This window comes from Eremomyces bilateralis (genome assembly GCF_010015585.1).
Source record: "Eremomyces bilateralis CBS 781.70 unplaced genomic scaffold P152scaffold_10, whole genome shotgun sequence".
Lineage (NCBI taxonomy): Eukaryota > Fungi > Ascomycota > Dothideomycetes > Eremomycetales > Eremomycetaceae > Eremomyces > Eremomyces bilateralis.
The window spans coordinates 58436-78156 of NW_022985076.1; the positions used below are offsets into that span (position 1 = coordinate 58436).

Here is a 19721-nt window from a genome sequence, read left to right on the forward strand (position 1 = left end):
GTTGCTCCTTTATTATCTGTTCAGAACACACCGGTCGTTTAATATACCAGCAACGAAGAACCCATCGCAGGATCTTAGCACACGAGCGTACCACTATCGTACACATCCCTCATTTCTCTCGCCTCTCCACACACCCATCACCATGTCCCTCGAAAATGCACTGGATGAGGAGCGTCTCGAGATCCTCGCGCTCCTCGAGGGTCGCCCGACTAACTCTGCACCTCCGACAAATCGTGAGAGAGCGTCCAGTCCGTCCGTCACCAAATCGCCAGTACGGAGCATGCTCGACATAGGCCCTCCTCCTCCCCAGCCGCGAAGCATGCTGGATGTCGGACCAGCGCCTTCCACGGTCCCTCGACATACTTCGATCGCCGGCCAAGCAGCGGGCGTTTCACGTATCACCCAATCTCCAGCTCGAAGTCCTCCGCAATCACCTCCACACCAGCGTCGCATACATTCGTCCCTGGCAGGCTCGGCTGTCAACCCAGAGGAGGCATACAAATTCGAAATGCTTCCGTCCATTGAAGCACACGCGTTGCCGAAACGCGTGACTCAGGGTGGAAAGAAGGCCAAAGGGGCAATGTCGAGCGTGTTTGGATCTGGAGACAGCTCCTCAAGAGCCGGATCACGGTCTGGACCGCTCACGGGCCATAAAAAGTCAAAGTCTCCGGGTACGCGGTCTCAGTCACCTGCGAATCGTAATCTACATCTGATGCCGGATCCTGGAAAATATTATTCCGAATCTGGAAAAGCGATTGACATGTCGAGTGCGTACCGTCGACTTTCGGACGCCGCACTCTTGCGCCATGGAGGAACTTTCGCCAGTCTGCCTCACCGGAAAGGTTCCGACCCCGAAACGGGGGAATTTATAGGCGCTGATGGCCACGTTCGATTAGAGATGGACTACGACCCTGACGAGAAAGACGAGGAAGCCCTGGAAATTTCCGACGATAGTTCAGATGAAGATGTCGCCGGCAAGAAACGTGGTCGACGTCGTACGCGGGAGGGAAGCACTGGAAGTGTTGGTGGACTTGAGGCCAAGGCCAGGACTCTGAACATTGATGGCGGGAAACGACCGCCGACGTCTCTCATGGGCGCGGCGGAAGAGGAACGGAAAGAGACCGCCTACAAGTACCGGTCCCTCCTTGACGACCCATCCATATCCATCACGGAACCCGAAGACTCCCTCGAATACATCACACAGGCCAATAAACGTCCGGGTGTTCATCCTGCCACCAACTTTGATGCGCATTCAGCCCTTTCTACACCCATGACCTCCGACGATGAGGGCGATTTGGATGACATCCGAAGAGCACAAAAACTAGAACTCACGGCATCCCAGGTGAAGAGCACGCCTGAAAACCAGCGATGTGTTCGCGAGATCATCAGGGGCGAATACATCACCCTTCAGGAAGAAGCACAACAAGGACTTCGGCGCCAAAGGGTTTACTTGGTTGCTACAGACTTGAGCGACGAAGCCGAGTACGCGCTGGAATGGACCATCGGCACTGTTCTCCGCGATGGAGACACCCTTCTCGCAGTCTACGCCATGGACGAAGAGGCGATCGGCGCGACCACCGATGCTTCCCACGAAAAGACAGAAGGCAACGGCTCAAGTGACCCAACCAGCCTCCTTAGGACCCTCAGTAACGATGCGGCCGGACCCACGGGGCTCATTCATGGAACCCATCCCCTTACTGCCGCGAACCTATCTCCTCTCGCCACCGTAACGAACGCCGATGGCACAAAGAGTCGGAGTCCGGGCAACCGTGCCCGCTCCGTCTCCCCCATCTCGAATCCTGGCTTTGCAGCGATGGACAAAGCGGAGCGGGAGCGCTGGCATGCGGTGATGGAAGTGAGCGACCGGTGCATCAAGCTCATACGGGGGACGAGGCTCCAGGCTCGCATCTTGGTGGAGGTGTTCCATTGCAAGAATCCGAAGCACATGATCACCGAAGTCATCGACTATCTAGAGCCGACGTTGGTGGTTCTGGGCAGCAGAGGAAGGAGTGCATTGAAAGGGTATGATTCGAGATACTGACACTGTTGTTCGACCACGTCAAAATCTAACGGTTATCCAATTAGCGTTCTTCTAGGGTCCTTTTCCAACTACCTCGTTACGAAGTCCTCGGTCCCGGTCATGGTCGCCCGCAAGAAACTTCGAAAACACCCCAAATACAAACGCACGAACACGCGTTTCAGCAACGTGCTGTCAAGTCCGTCCGGGAAACTGGCGAGTGCCAAGATAGACTAGCATATCACACATCACACCATACTTCTCTACACACACAAATACATACACCCCTCTCTCCCCACATAGCGGATACTGCTTCACATTCTGCACTGACACACGGTACGAATAGTCGAGTCTGTACAGTTATGTTAACATGATTCGCATCCACAGATCACAACCAGCGGTGATCAATCGCTCTTCTCGGTGCAAGCCACGCCAAGGGAACGCGTGTTGGAGGCGGGCAAGTTGACCTGGATCAAGCATGGGGAGCGATGGTTGAAGAGCTGTAGCGAGCAGTTGCAGGGTCTTACACTGGGGAGACGGCGAAGCACCTCGGATTTGTAAGGGAGGGGAACCCGGTTGCGGATGAGCTGGGCATGGGATATGGTTTTGGGGAATATCATTGCTTCGGTTCTCTCAGAGGGGCTGTATGGTGCTTCGGGAAGCATATTCTGCGGATTGTGGTTCCGCTCATGAATGCAAGATATCAAATTTTTATTTCGTGACAGCCGTGATCGGTGTTTGGCGAGCTCGGTATATTTGACGACGACTTGGTGAATTCTGAGTTTCTCCTTACCTAGGTACGTCCTGGGATGAAATGACCACTGGTGGCTTGAAACCGTCCCTGTTTCGGGCTTGAATTGGTCATTTACAGGGGTTTTATGAACTCAGACAAACCGAAGAAAAAATTCGTCAACATCGAGACAGTACGGCAATCGTTAATTCAACCGAAATGACGAATATATTATTCCTATGGAGATCAACTAGGCCATATGGGCAGCATTGTTGGCCGTTCGAAAATGATTCCGTGGCCAGCAGATCTATTGTACAAAAAATTAAAGGAATCCCACGAACTCCACCTTGACGCTGGATACTCTATGATACGGACTGGAAAGCAGTTCTCCACGCGATGCTGAATCCCCGTTGTCCTGCAATGACCAAAATGTAAATGCTGGCCCAAAACTTCAAAAAGTATCCACCAATGCAAATAATGAAATACTGTACCACGGTCATTCCATGGTACGGACGTCACTCAATCGACTAGGAGTGAACTTCGCTGAAGAGCCCGGACTTATCCTGTTCAACTTCGCTTCTCGAACCCTTAGTCTCTCCGGTAACTTCAAAGATGACTCCCGTTTTGGAGCCGACAATCGTTGCGGACCACCGCGAGCATGGTGGGCAGCGACTGGACCCTCATCATCGCTGACACTATTCGAAGGGCTCCTCTTCCTCGGTGGACTGACCAGAGACGAGCCCTGTTTCGTATCGCTCGCAAAGCTTACACGACTGCTTGTCGCTGCCTTGCGGGGAACAGGCGGCAACACCTCGACGGGCGTGGTGGTCCCCGAGTCGAACGGAGTCGAGCTAGGTCTAGCACTAGACTTGGGGCTTCCATGACCAGGCTGATGGAGAGAATTGCGACTGCTCTGGCGACTGCTCTGGACGTTCAGTTCGCTGTAGATGCTGGTGAAGGAGGTGGCGCCGGATGCACGGTCGCGGCCGCGAAGCCATGGTGTCTTCGGATGAGCCATTTTTTCTAGCTGCTTATCGCTCTTCTGCTCCATTGTGGCGGACACTGCAGGTAGGATCTCAAGGTCCAAGGCTTCCCAGCGGGCTTTGCCAATCCAGAGCATCTGCTCGTGTTCGCGGAGATAGCGCGCCCCACTGAAGGATTTCTGGACGATGGTGCGTGCTTTCATGCCGAGGGCACGACGGTGGTCGCTCTTGTCATACATGCGCTGAGTGATTCGCTTAACGTCCTCAGGGGTTGGTTCAAAGGGTAGGGCGGGGGCAGGTTCATTCGGGTTGTCATCGGCGAACTTGGACCACTCTCCAAGCATGGCGAGGATGTTGACTTGTGCCCGAGCAAGTGAGTAGGGGTCGTTGGGGGCGACAACCTCGCTATATCGCTCGCCTGTGTCTGGGTCCGTCAAGACTCGCAACGATGCACCGACATCTGTTGCGACAACAGGTGCACCGGTTAAAGCCGCTTCTCCGAGTGCCAAGGGAAGACCTTCAGACACTGAAGAGTTGAGGAATAGCCACGTGGTTGCCAGCACCTTTGTGGGGTCCGCTGTTCCCCGCAGAGTGACTTGAGGTGCAAGTCCCTTGGTCGCGATCAACTCCTGGCATTCGGATGAATAGATGGGGGCTTTGTTCAAAGCGCCGTATATGTCAAGAACATAGTCATCGAAACCCCACTTGTTGATGATGATGTCGGCGGCCAGAAGCGCGGTCTTGATATCTTTCGCAAGCCAAAGATGGCTTAGCATGGTTACCGTCGGTTTCTTGGTCGTGATCTCGGTGACCGGAGCAAACTTGTGCATGTCTGTGATCCCATTGACGACTGGGTCGATCTTGCGACGGAACTTGTTCCGATGTTCGATTCCACCTTGAGATGTTCCAATTTCAATTTCCCAGCCAGGATTGAAAGTGTCCGTGCAAGGTAAGATAACATCCGCGTGATGAAGGATGAGCATGGACGTAAGACGCATGAGACCAAGGAGAGAATTGCGAATGAATGGTGGTAGAGTGCAAAGAGCGGAAGACTGTGTAAAGTTAGAAGCACATCTTATGGATGGGCCGGAAAATCGCTCTTACCAAGTAGAGGTTTGTCTCCCGCCAGCTAATAGCATGGTCCCAAATTTGGAGAGTACAGTTACGCTTAATTTTACAAACAATCCCGTAAGACGCCGAAACACTATGATGCGATGCTTGGAAAATGGCCGGTATCCGCTCCGGGATAGGTATCGAGAAAATGAAAAGATCTAAGGCACGGTTAGCACTTGACAGTAGCAGAAAAGTTTGCTCGGCTTACAACGGAACCATAAATCCAAAGCCGAATCAAAATGACCGATCGTGGGGTATTCGGTGTCAAACCACTCTGATGGCGGTTTCGCGTTCGGGATGCTCTCGAGCCAGAGGTTGCGCCAGGCGTCTTTCACAATATCGCTTGTCCACACTTCCTTCCAGTGCCTGGAGTCCTGGAAGTAGGTATTGAGGTTTACCAAAGCCCGAGTCGCTTGTTTGACATGCGCTGGGGTGATCCGGACGGCTCTGGCACCTCTCACAAGAGCCGTCAATGTTGGAACGAAATTGCGCTTGATATCATCTCTGGTGGACTCAATTGTAAGCTGGTCAACTTCGCTGTCCAACTTGTTGAAGAACATTCCGTGAATAGGAGCCATAAAATCGAGACCCCACAAGGGAATGACCTTCAAAGACTCCACGTTTTCTTCAGTCTGGTGCTTCGGGAGACCGAAATCGTTGGCGGATTCCACAACCATATGCCATCGAATGGATTTAAGGTTGTTGATGAGGTCTCTTCGGCAGGCACTGACACCTCCACCTTCGTTAGGCCAGGTTCCCGTGTCTGATGCCACAACATGAAGAGTATCTTCGGTATCAGGCTGTAGTGCCTTTGTGCGGGTATACACGACAGCATCGCCCCCCTGGCCGAAACTAAATAGGTCTCCCATTCGGATAGCAAGCGGAGTCCAGGCACTGATATCGTTGGTCAGCTCGGCGCTGGCAGTGACTGTGTCCGCATTGAGCGCTAAATAGTCTTCAGCTTTGACTAGAGCTCCCCGATCACGCTTTCTCCAATACGGCCGCAGAATGGGGTCATCGCGAAGAAGCTGTTCGTCAAGCCAGCGAACAACCACGCCATCTATTTCTACACTTGCTTTCCAAGACTTCCAAAGCTGGGAGCGCATTGCCGAGGTTGAGACGGGATGCCGTTGGACATTCATACGGAATAGTCTGTGGAAGAAACCGTAATGGAGGGATGTGAACTGTCCAAGCGGGTTGTCCGAGATGAAGGTGCACCTGGTTGGCTTCTTCAGCAACCGGAGCCAGTCGAAGCGAATCATGTCAGGCGTATCGACCTGCTGACCATTGAGTTTGGTCATGATTGTGGGATGGTACTGATGATTGTATATCCAGATGCACTCATATACGTCTGAACCTTGCACAAATGTTGCTTCACGGACCCGGGAATGAGGAATCCACCGATCCGTCTTATGGGGATGTCGGATCGGGGGTGCCGCCCAACTGACGTTGACGGAGAGATGTGGAAGGATAAACTCTGCGCGAAGGAGTTTGTCGGTGAACTTGGCATTCTTCCGGTAGTGGTACTTGAAACGGACCAAGTTATTGCTGGACAGCATGTAGCTACCAGATGTGAGGAATCCCTTGTTGTTATATTGAACGACCGAAGATTCGTCGCTGCCGCGAACACAGATGCGGCAAAGGGGTATTTTAGAGTGCCCCTGCTTGGTGAGTTTGCCAGGATTCGCGTGCGACTTGGTGGCATACTCGTACACGAACTCGTTGACGCATTCGCCATTTTCGAACTCCTGCCGGGAGAGCAGTTTGGTGTCCTTTGCATACTTTCCAATGCTAACGACCTTGGACTTCCCGGGTTCAGATGTGTGAGATCCGTCGTACTGATACAGCTCGAAACCACCCTTGCTATCTTTGTGGATAAAGCCGGTGAAGGTTTTGTTGTTACTCCTCACAGTGAGCCGCTTGCTCTTCAGCGTCAGCATGGTGCCCTTGATGTCGTGCCAAAGAACCACGAGGTCCTCGCGGTCATGGAGCAGGTAGAATGGAAGAACGAATCTTTGGATAGCCCTAGAATATTGCCAGAAACTTGTCAGAAACCAGACAGCTGGTTTGGAGAATACTGGAAATACACCCTGAAGGGTACAATCCAGCTCTCGCTGATATTCCAAGTCGGCCATTGGTGCAATGACGAAGAATTTGATGCAGGTTCCCAGCACACGGAAAATGAAGGCAATCGGCTTGCGTAGATTTGAGAGGGCCCGTGAGAGGAATGGCTTCTCCAGATCGCCGGTAGGTCCGATGAATTGAATGTCCGGTGCTTGTTGATAGACTTTCTTCCCATTATGAATGGGACCCGCCCGCTTGAAGTAGTTGTAGTTGCTCACAGCGAGAATGGCGCCTAGGTCATATCGGGCCAACCGAGTGTTGAGCAGGCAGCTTTCTTCGGCATCCGTATTCGATTGTAACCAAAGGATCTCTGCGGCAGAAAATGAGCCAAAGTCACCCATGCATCGGTTTAACAGCGCGCGACGGATGTCGAGCGGAAGGAGGTCCCAAGCAGTCTCGATTTGCAACCCCAAGCAAAGGTTACGGAGCAAGGTTTTTCTTGACACGTTCGCAAGAGCCGCAACCTCTCCAGTAGAGGTGTCTGTTGAAAGAGACCTCTTCAAGCTCTCCGTGATATGGCTTTCACTATTGAGTTTGCATACCAGAAGTGACTCCAGAATGGTCGCATACTCGTGACGAAGACCAAAATATGACACGCCACCGACATGCAGGAGCATTTCGACGATAGCTCGACAATTGCTAGTGATATTCGGCTGCCGCCCTGAAGTTGGGCCCCCATCTGATGATACGATAAGATGGAGGCGTCCCTCATGGAATGCGCTAATTGCACTGATCTCGCATCCCTGAGGCAGGACTGACTTCATCTGGGCAAGCTCGATGACAATATCTCCATCTCTCCACTTCTTGACAATGATCTCGACGATTTCAGGTCCAGTGGGGAATGCTTCAAGACAAGTACTCGAAAGAGATTCTTGGTTGCAAGATAGGAGTAGAGTTTGAATCTCGACGCCCGGGTGCCCGTCCGCTTTGATCTTGAATCGGGATTTCGACGGTGAGTCCATGACCATCTCGTAGAATGCCTCTAGCTCCGTTTGACTCCATTGCTGGTCGACGCCAGGATCTCGATATGCATGGAACACAAAATCTCTCCTTCTCTTTGATGAACTTCGTCTCTTTGGGAGGCCGATCTTTGCCGTATATATGGATGTAATAGCAGCAACCCATGTTGCAAAAGCCAAGGAGATAACCGGGGTATACACAAAACTGCTTTTGAAATGTCGCAGCAGGCAGCCAGCCGGGAGACCAAGGAGAGTCGCTGTGAATAAGGGCATGACTGCATGTGGGCCGGAAAAGATTTTGTTGTACTGATACCATAGCAGGCCGCTGTATGCACCGGTATAAGCGAGGAACATGACGACGGCCTCGTAACCATTTTCACTCGCAAAAATCCATACAAGTGCCGAGCATAGTGCAAGTGTCCATACGTGGACTCCGAGGAACTTGCCCAGGGTGCTCCAATACAGCTTTCGCTTGACTCTAGCATCTCGGGTTTTCGCGTCGTGGATCATCTCTGGAGAACTGATAGACAGGGGAATTGTTTCTTGGGACTGCTGATGAAGGTGCTGTGCCTTGTAGTCTAATAAGACGGCACCAATTAGATAATAGGCCAGACCGAAACCAGTTGCAACACTGAAGGCATCATTCGAGCCAATTAATCCAAGACCAACAACCGGTCCGCCGAAGAACAGTTCGATCCACCGATCGAGTAGGGCAACTATGAAGTATAAAACGCCGCAACCGATCTCGTCCCCCGAGTTTCGCCAGTGGAGGAAGGAGTTGTGCAAGCGGATTGCTTTCTGGTTCTGTTGGAGACTGTCAAAGGCGACCCGCACTTCGATATTCCAAGTGGAGCTATAAGGTCGCGGTCTCTTGACACTTGTTAAGCGGCAGTACCAGTTCAGTAAAAACACGGTCGCTTCCCAAGATTGCGCTAATTCTCGGACCAGGTTATCAGCACTTGATTTCCGCCAGAATCCTCTACGTCGCTCCCTCTCGACTGCGTCGTTGAGATTCTGGCGGGACAGGTTCATCGCAGCGGGAGCAGTGAGTCCATGGAAAACCTTGTCGTTCCCATTTGCTCGGTTATCGATATACCACTTCTTCACGGTTGCGTCATCGACGGTCTTGACCTTTGAGCACCAAGTGACCCACTGAGCGACTACTCTGCGAAGCCCAATGAATAGTAGAGAGATGAAAAAGAAGAGAAGGAGTATGTAGATCAGGGTGTTGTACTGCGAGACAAAACTTGTAACGATCGGTGCAATCATCAGAGTCGGAAGGATGGTGATGATAACAATGCGACCATTCAAGAAGGATGATCCTGGAAACTGATAGATCGAAAGAGCAGCAAGGACGGTGAGATAAGCTGTTAGGATGAGGAGGTAGCAGAAGAAAATGACTCCTGCCTTAAAGTTCTCAAGGATACCGATGATGATCAGTCCAATCACACCACCCAGGATGGTGATCGACAGCCCTCCAACAAGTCTTGTTAGAACAAACATATTGGCTGCCGAGAAAGCCATGGAGATGAGGTAGTATGTCCCTCCCATAGCAATCCATGTTCCGATTGCACCAGAGAGGAGGAGAGATACCAAGAGAGCGAGTGTCGCGTTCTCCTTCTCGTCTTGCTGCATATACTTGCTCAGGTACAGACCGCGTCCGGTGGTTGTAAGGAGGATGATATCAACAAGAGCGGGGATAGCAAATACGCTAAGGAAAGTGAATCGTTGATATCCCGGAAGTGTCTCATGCACCTGGTCCTTGTCGATATCCGACTCAGCCGCAGCATAGACTGTTGCAAAACTCGGGGCATTGTCGACTTGAACAGGCGGCTGGTTTTCAGGAAGCATATAGTGTGCTCGATGCTTCTCTGATAAGAGCTTGCCCATCTCATTCGGTGTGATATCGAAATAGGCGTCGCATCGTGAGCCAAGGGCAAACAGCTCGGCAAAAGCAGCACTTTGGTCCGAGAACTCGTTGAAGAGCGGATTGCGATCGGACACTTCAATGAAAACTTCATCGAAGGCGAATTTCCGAGCCACGCAGAAGATCGAAAATGCTACTATATCCGCATAGCAATCAATGCTTCCCAGCTCTTGACCTTTGGTGGGACCGAGGAGACTTGATAGCGTATTTGTGAAGATGTTCAGGCAATCATAGCGGCGGTGTTTCAGCGCAAATTGGAAGGCAACGTCAACTTCTTCGAAAATTTGGATGCATGTCGGTAGATCCAAATGCACGCAGCCATGTTGTTTGTACCAAGAAACCCTAGCAGAAACCAAGGCAGGAACCTGGATGGTACCTTTGAGATAGTCCACGTTTCCCAGCTCTTTCAGTTGCTTGTAAGATGGAATGTCCAGCAAGATCTCCTCGCAAGTTCGGTAAATGGCAGATAGTAAATGGCAGTCGAGGTTAGAGTATGAAAACTTCAAGTGCTGTAGGAATAGCAGGATATCTGCGGGAGTGAGGATACGAAGGTCCTGTAGGAGTCGGGGAGGGAGTGGTTCTCGGCTGGATGGCGCCACATACTCGTGCAAGGAGGCTTCGGTGAGGAAGCAGTTATACCGAAGGACATTCTTACTACTCAGGTACGTATGTACCACGGTCGACAGTAGATCCGGAGCATTGTTGGATACGTAGATAACGAGACCTCCGCTCCTTCGATCGTCCTCATACACCGCCCAGAATTGGGCCTCTGTGTCGGCACCAACTTGAAATCCGGAATTCAAACCGCGGAATATCTGCACCGGGTCGCCTGTAGGATCGGAATCTGACGCCTTGCTTAAGCCATCGGATAAGTCGCGGATGAAACGTCGAACCGATGGCGAGAGCTTTGAAGAAGGTTCTGATGCTAAGAAAGCATTGAGGCGTTCGCCAAGGCTGACAACATCATCAGCACCGACGCGATCCAACAACTCCAATCGCTGAAGACGCGTTTGGGATTTCACAATCTTTTTGAAATCTTCTTTTGTCACGTCGATCCCAAGCGGGAAGCATCCGAATGATGTGAAGTCGGCTCCGAGATGAGAAACAGACAATGCGTTGATCGGGCTTTGTTCCATTCGAGCAACCCATTCCAACGCTTTCTGTTGGTCGAGCAGGGCCGTTCGCTCCGTCTCGTCAGAGACTATTCCGCGCCAATCGATCTCTGGCTCTTCGTTCTGACTTTGGAGTGTGATTGTTGTGATAGTTGACATGGCATCGGATTGACTTCCTGATCTCAGAGCCGAGACGATGCTCTGCAAAGATGGTACCAGTTCTAACATCTCTCGATAATCGGCAGCGTGAGAAACGGCTCTTGAAGATAACTACCACAGTTAGAACACCTCAATACAGTTATCAAGGAGACTTACCAGGCGGGTATTCCTATACGTCTCATGATACTCCATGACCTTTTGCTCCTTGAGCCATCTGAACGCGCCTAGGGGTTCATCAACGCGCACGTTTTGAGACGCATCAACCAGCGCCATGGCAGGATTGGTCCAGACCACGGCGTCATGATAACTGCACCAACCGAAACTTCGGCGCAATACGGCTAAGGACATCTCAGCCTGGTCGTCCACTGTCTCCCACATCATGACCGTGAAGTCCCTAAGACAGGACTGCGAGACGAATGCCTTTACCGTGGATGCCATCTTGCCCATGGCAAAATAGTCTCTGGACTCTCCGTCCGCAAGAACGGTCGCATTGCGCACTACGACGCCATCGAAGGGACTGAGATCCAATTGCTGCACATCATCTAGGAACTGTGGTGGAGCTACCTCGAGGTACACCTCCAGACCCAGGTCGCCGAAGAACTGTGCTAGGCCCATAAGCAACGGGAATAGCACGGTATCTTCCCATCCTGCCAATAAGATGCCGCTGAAAGGCGATTCCTCGCCAGGTTTCTTGATAGAAAAGCCGACAGCTTGGAGGAAGGACTTCACAAATTCCACGGAAACTCGGTTGCCGACTTTGAAACCCCCTTCCTTATCTGGCTCGGTGGTCATATGCTTTCGAAAATCGTATCTAGCGACAACGCGAGCAGCTCGTGGAATTCTAGATGTGCTGAGCGTATCTAGAACGCCCTTCTCGTATGGTTCCAGGATGATGAGATCGGATTGCGAAAGCACGCGTGTTTCATCTTCGCTCGGAGGGTTCGATATTGGCCCCAAATATACATCAAAAGTCGAAGGTTTTTTGAGTCGTCTCGTCGAATGTGCCCGGAGGCTTGGTTCTATTTTAAGAGACGATTGGAGAAAACGAGCGATTTCTTGAGGCAGCACTAGTGCTGAATTGCGGTTCTTGACTCCTGTCAGCAACTTCTAACCTTCAAATCCTGCTGTCACAGGCAAACTCACTCGCAACGATTTTCGCAACTTGTCCAACGCGATGAGGAGGATGATTGCGGCGCCGATTAGGACACTAACTCCAATCACCGCAACCAGGACGGTCTGCCACCAACTTTTCAGGACACTTCCATAGCGAAATGGCGTAATCGAACCGGTCTCAGGTATCGCCATATCGTCCTGATGCTCTGAGCATCAAAGGTCAAAGCAATACAACGGAGTACTTTGTCCTCTCGCGGACACTTTGGGCAATATTACGACTGGGTCAAGTGGACATTATACAACCACCCCACACAACGGCCATCCCAAAACCCATCTCATTCCAGGAAAATCAAGAGCTCGAGATAACGAGAAACAGGGTAGCATGCGGAGGCGCTTCAAACCCGTGAAAGGTAATGACTATTATGGAAACGATGAAGGGTCCAAATTGCAGCCCATGAAAATGATATTAAACACGTGCAGATTGTATGAGGAGAGGGAGAAGCCGAAAATACCGACTTCCGGATTTTGATTCCAGGCTCTCACGGATGCAGTGATTCAATAGACTTCACGCAGTATTGAGTGAATGGAGAGTATTTTTTTCTTAAAAGCTGACTGCAGGATGAAGAACTCTTTCTTTAGGGTTCAGGAGGCGACGGTAGGAAGCGAATGATGCGACAAGGACTAAATTCAAGAGATGAAAACTCCACCATCTTCATACGGTTCGTCTAGACCATGGCCACGATTCTCGCAGTGCCCGTCCGAAAAACGAGTTAGGGCCATTTTCACGGAACAATCGATATCTCTAGCAGGATGGGATTTCAGCTCCTAGGGTCATGGCGATGGCTCTCTCCTCATCCACGGCTTATGCAAGGCCCACACCTCGGGAACATTGTATGGGCCCTGTAACCATTGAACGAACAGAGACATTCGAATATTGAAAATGCCACCAGGATTAGCTGTGAAGACTCGAGTACGACGAACCATTTAGACGAGACATTGTTGGGCTGACTAGAAGTCTTGCACAGACCAGGACAAAGTAAGGCAATCAAGGGTCAAGTTAAAAGTTCATTACTGAGAGGTGGTACGGATAGTGCTGTGTCGTCAAAGCAATCGTCGAAACGAAGACTTGGCACAGTGTATGGTAGGTCTTGATCGGATCACAAGAATCGGGATGTTTTCCGCCACATTTATGCAGTATGGTAATTGGTACAGGGTATCGGCTGCACCCTTGATTACTGCTGATATATTACATCGAACACGAGATCGAGGGTTGTGCTCGGGATGTTGAAAAGGGCATCGGAATTTCAACCCGTGGGCACGCCTCCCCTGCCTTACCATTATTTTCAGAATTCTGATAACCTCTGCCTTGGCGATGTCCCCCTGCACTTCGTTCCGCCCCTTGTCGATCCCGCAATTGCGGCCGGACTGCTAAACCCCCCCATTCATCCATCACGAGCCGCGCTCAAGATTCATCATCGATTCTGATTCCTTGCCTTTCCCATCGATTACGTATCATATCCAGAATTTCCGTATCTTGTCTTGTATTTGAAACAATAGGCGCGGCTCCACCCATCTGGACACGTTATTTATCCGTACTTTCAGTGTTTTTTAGTTATTGTCAATCAATCTGTTGCATCAAACAGAGTACTCGGCCCTCACCAGGCACTACGCTCAAGCCCTCCCATATCTAAAGTTTCCCTTCTTGGATCCATAAATGCACGGTTGCCGCATTGGGACGCTTGCGCAATGGCTAGTACCTGGTCGAAAGTTTGGCTACAACATTTCTCGTCCTGAATCAACTCACCACAGCCTCCTTGAAGGTCGACTACGGACTCTCGAGTCCATACCCCTCGCCAAATCCTGTGTAACATGTGGTACGAGTTTTCTGTGTCTGTTGACAATGCCAAACATAGCACTGCCCACTACGGAGTACGGAGTACATGACCACAGACTCCACATGTCATCATGGATTGATACACCTGCCCTTGACGGCTCGGCGTGTGACCATGCTTGGGTTTTCAATATTTGGCTTACATCAATCCATTTTAGAGGAAGACTTGTCCAGTTCATCCTATCAGCCCATCCGGTTTGTCTCCTGCACTTATTCTGACCTGGCAGTGTGGAGGTGCGAGAAGCGGAGATTGGACATTTGCTGCTTTTTCATACTTCTTCACTCGTTACCGACAGCCATCATCTTCATTGAGAGCCCGAGTCGTCGGCAGAGCAGTCCATCCACGGCTTCGCTAGCCAAAATTACCCTCGCTTGTGGCTGTATTGGGCGTCAGTTTGTTTTGGCGAGTTGGCACCTATCTCTGCGATTGCGAAGGCGACATTTAATTCTTAAAGTTCCTACCCTAGACATATTCATTTATTTTCTTATCATCAACTTTCTACGCGCCATCCAATTTGTTTAGATTGTCATTCGTTATACCTTCCTCATCATGTTGTTCAAGTTGATGCTGGCTTGGCTGGGTAGCATACTACTACTCGGCGCTGATGCAGCTATTAGCAATAAGGGGACAATTCTAGTGCTTGCCCGTGACCAAGGCAGTGCCAACTCGGCAACTCTAGGACTTCAAGGCTATGGAATTCCGTACCAAGTGGTACTCGTTCCCCAGACTGGTGTCGCTCTTCCTCAACTGAATAGCTCTGCTTCAGCTGGTAACTATGGTGGTATCCTTGTGGTGAGCGAAGTGAGCTATCAGTATAGCACTGGATTTACCAGTGCCTTGACAACCGCACAATGGCAGCAACTGTATGACTACCAGACCAATTATGGTGTCCGTATGGTCCGCATCGATGCATATCCTGGGCCGGATTTTGGTAAGCCATCCCATCTTTCAAGTCCAATCCAGCTTCCATGCCCAGAACATGCCCGTGCCCTTAGGAATAGAATGATACTTATCTCTAATCATTTGAAGCAATACTGACACATTGCTGAACAGGCACTACTACCGCCCTTCCTGGCGCTGGATGCTGTGATGCTGGAGTAGAACAACTCATATCATTCTCTGATCTCTCTGCCTTCCCTACCGCAAACCTCAAGAGTGGTGCGACTATGAGCACCCAGGGGCTGTGGCACTACCCTTCGACAATCACCAACTCTAGCATCGCAACGGAAATTGCCCGCTTTGCTCCTAGTGGTAGTTTTACCACAACGACCACAGCTGGTGAGCAGTCCACCATTCCATTATCAATATCATCAGTTAACACTCTCCTAGCTGTTATTAACAAGATTGGAAATCGCCAGCAGATGGTCTTCTTCATTTCTTGGGCCTCTGATTGGGCTGTGGCATCCAACTTCCTGCAGCACGCATGGATTCACTGGATGACCAGAGGTCTGTATGTCGGGTTCCGCAGAATCTACCTTGGGACTCAAGTGGATGACATGTTCTTGGAGAGCGACCTCTACCGTCCTGTTGGGGGTCTCTTCCGTCTCCGCGCTGGAGACATTGCCAACCATGTCACCTGGCAGACTCAGCTCAACAACAAGCTTCCTGCCGGCTCCAAATACTTCATGGAGATTGGTCATAACGGCAACGGAGATATCGAAGCGGCGGTCAATACCCCGGCCGGTGGCTCCATGTGCAACCCACCAGACGCGATCGAATATGACTCCCCACCAGACACGCCTTTGGAATTTCAGAAGCCGTTGGGCACTGGAACCAATATCTGGCCAACAACTCCAACAACATACCCGTGGTCATTGACTTGTGCTCGCCTTGATACCCTTGAGAACTGGTTCCAGATCGCTAGCAACCGCGATGCCTTTGCCCATATGTCGCACACCTTCACTCACTACGAGTTGAATAACGCTACCTACTCGGATGCTGCTAAGGAGATCCAGTTTAACAAAGCATGGATGCAGCAAATCGAACTATCATCCGGCAATAAGTTCAGCAGCAAGGGCCTTATCCCCCCAGCCATCACTGGTTTGCACAATGGAGACGCCATCAAGGCATGGATGGACAATGGCATCACCTCCGTCGTCGGAGACAACACCCGCCCACCTCTACGACACGCCGTAAACACTTTTTGGCCACGCCTAACCACCGTTGCTGACAATGGATACGCTGGGCTCTGGATCATCCCCCGTTGGGCGACCACAATATACTTCAACTGCGATTTACCTGCTTGCACCCTTCAAGAGTGGATCGACACCTCCGGTGGCAGCGGTGGCTTCCAAAATCTAATCAATGATGCCCGCGCCACCAACACTCGTTATCTCCTCGGCCTTCGCCACGATCCCTACATGTTCCACCAGGCGAACTTGCGCCAGATCGACGTCCCCAACACGGACGTGAACGGCGTCTCCTCGAAGTTGTCCCTCATTCAAATTTGGGTTGAGGTGATCACACAGGAGTTGACCCGTCTGACCAGCTGGCCGGTTATCACCCTCAAGCATGATGACATCGCGACAGACTTCATCAACCGCATGACTCGAGACAAGTGCAATCCGAACCTAATTTACAATTATTCCGCGGATGGTACCAAGATCGTGTCGGTGACGGTCAGTGCAAATGCAAACAGCTGCGCTACTAAGATCCCGGTGACATTCCCTGGCAGTGTCATAAACACCAATGGCGGGATTTCGGAGCAGATTGGAAGCGACCCGTTGACTATTTGGACTACTCTGAGTGGCTCGACCCAGACGTTTACTTTGACGACTCCGATCAAAGCCTAGTGGCTACACATTTACCATATAATCGTATAATATTAAAATGCAGAGAGTGGCGTTCGGAGGAAGCTCTGGCTTCCATAAGGCACTAATACACGGGGCCTATATGACTACGTCTCTCGAGATAAGAATACAATCACTATCAGACTCTGAGTTAGCCTTAATGCCAACGGCTGTCAACCATGCACGCTAAAATAGCTTTTCCACTGCATTTTCGGAAATACGGTATACGGCTAAGCAACATCAGTCATAGAACAATTGCTCCGCTTTCCAACCCGTCAGGTCGCTTTCACGGCAGCAGTGTTGCACTGCATTATCAATCCCCTATTCTGCTAACTCTCCGTTCCGCATTACGCCAGAAGACCCAGGCCCTCTCCCGTTACCTAATAAATATTGCCATCGCGAATCAATTCTGTAGTCAAAACCCGTTTCCGCATCCCGCATCGTCCAACCCGATATACGTGGAGCAAGGACTCGACGACCTCAATCATAGACTGGCGACCTGGGCGGCCGGCGCTGTACCTCCCTAAGCCAGCCGTCCGCCATTCCGAACTAGAAGTGTCGTTGTATTCTATCGTTTTTAAAACAGCCACTCGAAATCTTTTGCATGATCCCTTGAGATGATCGAAAATAGCTCCAAGCCACAGCCGTCTTCGTGGGCGCCTACGAGCTCGATACGGAGTTTTGGGTGCCGATCCGGGGTGATCGGTCCCGGGATCAAAACCGCTCGAATCCGCTCCACAGCCCAAGCCGCAAACGGCAAATAGTTTTTCTACCGGTTTTACCCCCTTTTCGACCTGTTGCATTCCGCGTCGATCAGACAACGTTGCAACGTGCAAGCCTCCTAAGTCCTAACTTTCTGAGTGCGCGACTGGAATCCGTTCCCTGCATTCGATCGCAGTGTTCCAGATCATTCTACATTCCACATCGCGTCCCCGAAAATAATCTCGGAGAAATGCCCTAGGATAGGCGAGTCTGGTGAAACGAGGCGACGATTTCGCCCTTTTCCTAATCAGCACCTCCCTATCGTGCCAAATGGTTCTTGTTTGCAGCACTTGTCAGTTGTCACAGGTCACCCGTCTTGCTGGTTCCATTGAGTCGTAGGCTTCCGGCTTACTTCACAAGATCGGTTGGCCGTGGCAAGTCTCGGAGCTGTACGTTGCCAATATTTCCCTGCATGCATGTCAAATCCAATCGTTTCGCGTTCCTTCACCAGCTCTGTTTACGACCACGGACGGCGTTCGCATTTGAAAATTTCATGTGAGCTAGTTGATGCTATCAAGTACGGTATGCACCTGAAGCCATCGGATCGCGAATGTTTCCCACGATCAGGTAGCGGTCGAGGTGCCACGTCATTTGCGTTTTTGGGTGCCAGATTCTAAGATTCTACTGCTCGGAATATTTGGATTTGGCCCCCAAGGCCATTTCACTTCTCCTCCTGCGGCTCTGGGAGCAGTGCGATTTGAATCATTCCGGCCCTTCCTCGGAATCATTCCGCAGCACCAAACCAAGCTTCATGCTATACCTTCCTTTGAGCTGGAATAACTTAGCGGATCCTCAGAAAAAAAATTCGAGCTCAAAGTCAAGACTCTGCAGTTGGATATACACAGCATCCGCTTGTTTTGTTGATGATCGCTGACCGTTTCGGCTCACCAGGTACGTTTTCGATGAAGCTTGGAAGATAGACATAATGGCCCGTCCACTCTCCGCCTCTATGGCCTTCGACGAAGCAATGGCGAAACCAAATACTGGTCATCAATCCTGGTGGAGTGGGCAATCCCGTCGCAAGAAAGTCTTGCTGCTCCTAACCATCCTAATTATCATCCTTGGCCTTGCTCTAGGACTTGGTTTAGGCCTCACAATCGGCCGTGAAGGCGGTGAGGAAGAGGAGGAACAACCTCCTACGACCATTCCCCCAGGGACAAATGGCACGACTTGGCAGCCAGCGGTGAACAGTACCTGGCAGATTGCACTACTTCATCCTTTGGACTTGTCGGACGGCGTCGAATCGTTACGTCCCGACGTCGGTATATATGACATTGACTTGTTCACGAATCCTCCGAGTACTATCCAGGCACTACATCGGGCTGGCAAGCGGGTGATCTGCTATTTCAGCGCTGGATCTTATGAGGATTTCAGACCGGATAGCTCACAGTTCAAGAAGGATGATCTGGGTAAAGAATTGGACGGCTGGCCAGGCGAAAGGTGGTTGAATCTAAGATCTGAGACTGTATGGAAGATCATCGAAGCGCGGATGAGGATGGCGAGAGAAAAAGGATGCGATGCAGTTGACCCTGACAATGTTGATGGCTATGTAAATCATTCCCCTCTATGATTCTTCAAAATGATGGTACGCTAACCTCCAACTCCAGCAAAACGACAACGGCGTCTCATTAACCCAAGCCGACTCCGAGCGATTCATGCTCCGCCTCTCCTCACTTGCTTCCAACCTTTCCATGTCAATTGGGCTCAAGAACGCCGCTGACCTGATTCCTTCCCTCATTAGCCGCACGCAATTTTCCGTCAATGAGCAATGCGTTCAATTTTCCGAATGCTCCAGTTTCTCACCGTATATCAGTGCTGGCAAGCCGGTCTTCCACATCGAGTACCCACATAATGCGCCCCAGATCGCCAGCAACGACACCTTCTGCAGAGACTCTGGACAAGGCGAAGGGTCTGAATTGTTCAGTACTGTATTGAAGGATATGGATCTAGACGGGTACGTCCAGTTTTGCAATGGGCAAACAGCCAATACTACGCTATCGTTGTGATTTTGACTTTGGCTTTTGCCGACCAATGGTGAGCT

General features: G+C 50.9%; 4 protein-coding genes across 4 annotated transcripts; 3 read left to right on the top strand and 1 right to left on the bottom strand.

Annotated features, from left to right (window-relative positions):
• Nucleotides 1–142: 142 nt before the first annotated feature.
• Nucleotides 143–2254, top strand: P152DRAFT_397264 (adenine nucleotide alpha hydrolases-like protein; the record flags this gene model as incomplete). The annotated part of the gene is made up of 4 exons (XM_033676403.1): nucleotides 143–349; nucleotides 446–1751; nucleotides 1812–2022; nucleotides 2086–2254. 4 exons carry the CDS (start codon nucleotides 143–145, stop codon nucleotides 2252–2254), a joined length of 1893 nt encoding a protein of 630 aa, XP_033533786.1.
• Nucleotides 2255–3657: 1403 nt separating this feature from the next.
• P152DRAFT_417112 (uncharacterized protein) lies at nucleotides 3658–12768 on the bottom strand (the record flags this gene model as incomplete). The annotated part of the gene is made up of 5 exons (XM_033677079.1): nucleotides 12268–12768; nucleotides 11281–12210; nucleotides 5052–11235; nucleotides 4835–5001; nucleotides 3658–4782 (listed from the first exon to the last, which is right to left on the bottom strand). Coding segments are annotated over exons 1-5 (8568 nt in total), but the record flags the coding sequence as incomplete, so codon positions are not given.
• Nucleotides 12769–14693: 1925 nt separating this feature from the next.
• On the top strand, nucleotides 14694–16921 carry P152DRAFT_397320 (uncharacterized protein; the record flags this gene model as incomplete). The annotated part of the gene is made up of 3 exons (XM_033676406.1): nucleotides 14694–15060; nucleotides 15183–15407; nucleotides 15459–16921. The coding sequence occupies 3 exons, from the start codon at nucleotides 14694–14696 to the stop codon at nucleotides 16919–16921; spliced, it is 2055 nt and encodes a 684-aa protein (XP_033533788.1).
• Nucleotides 16922–18647: 1726 nt separating this feature from the next.
• On the top strand, nucleotides 18648–19686 carry P152DRAFT_397604 (uncharacterized protein; the record flags this gene model as incomplete). Its single annotated transcript, XM_033676416.1, has 2 exons — nucleotides 18648–19229; nucleotides 19288–19686. The coding sequence occupies 2 exons, from the start codon at nucleotides 18648–18650 to the stop codon at nucleotides 19684–19686; spliced, it is 981 nt and encodes a 326-aa protein (XP_033533789.1).
• Nucleotides 19687–19721: the final 35 nt, after the last annotated feature.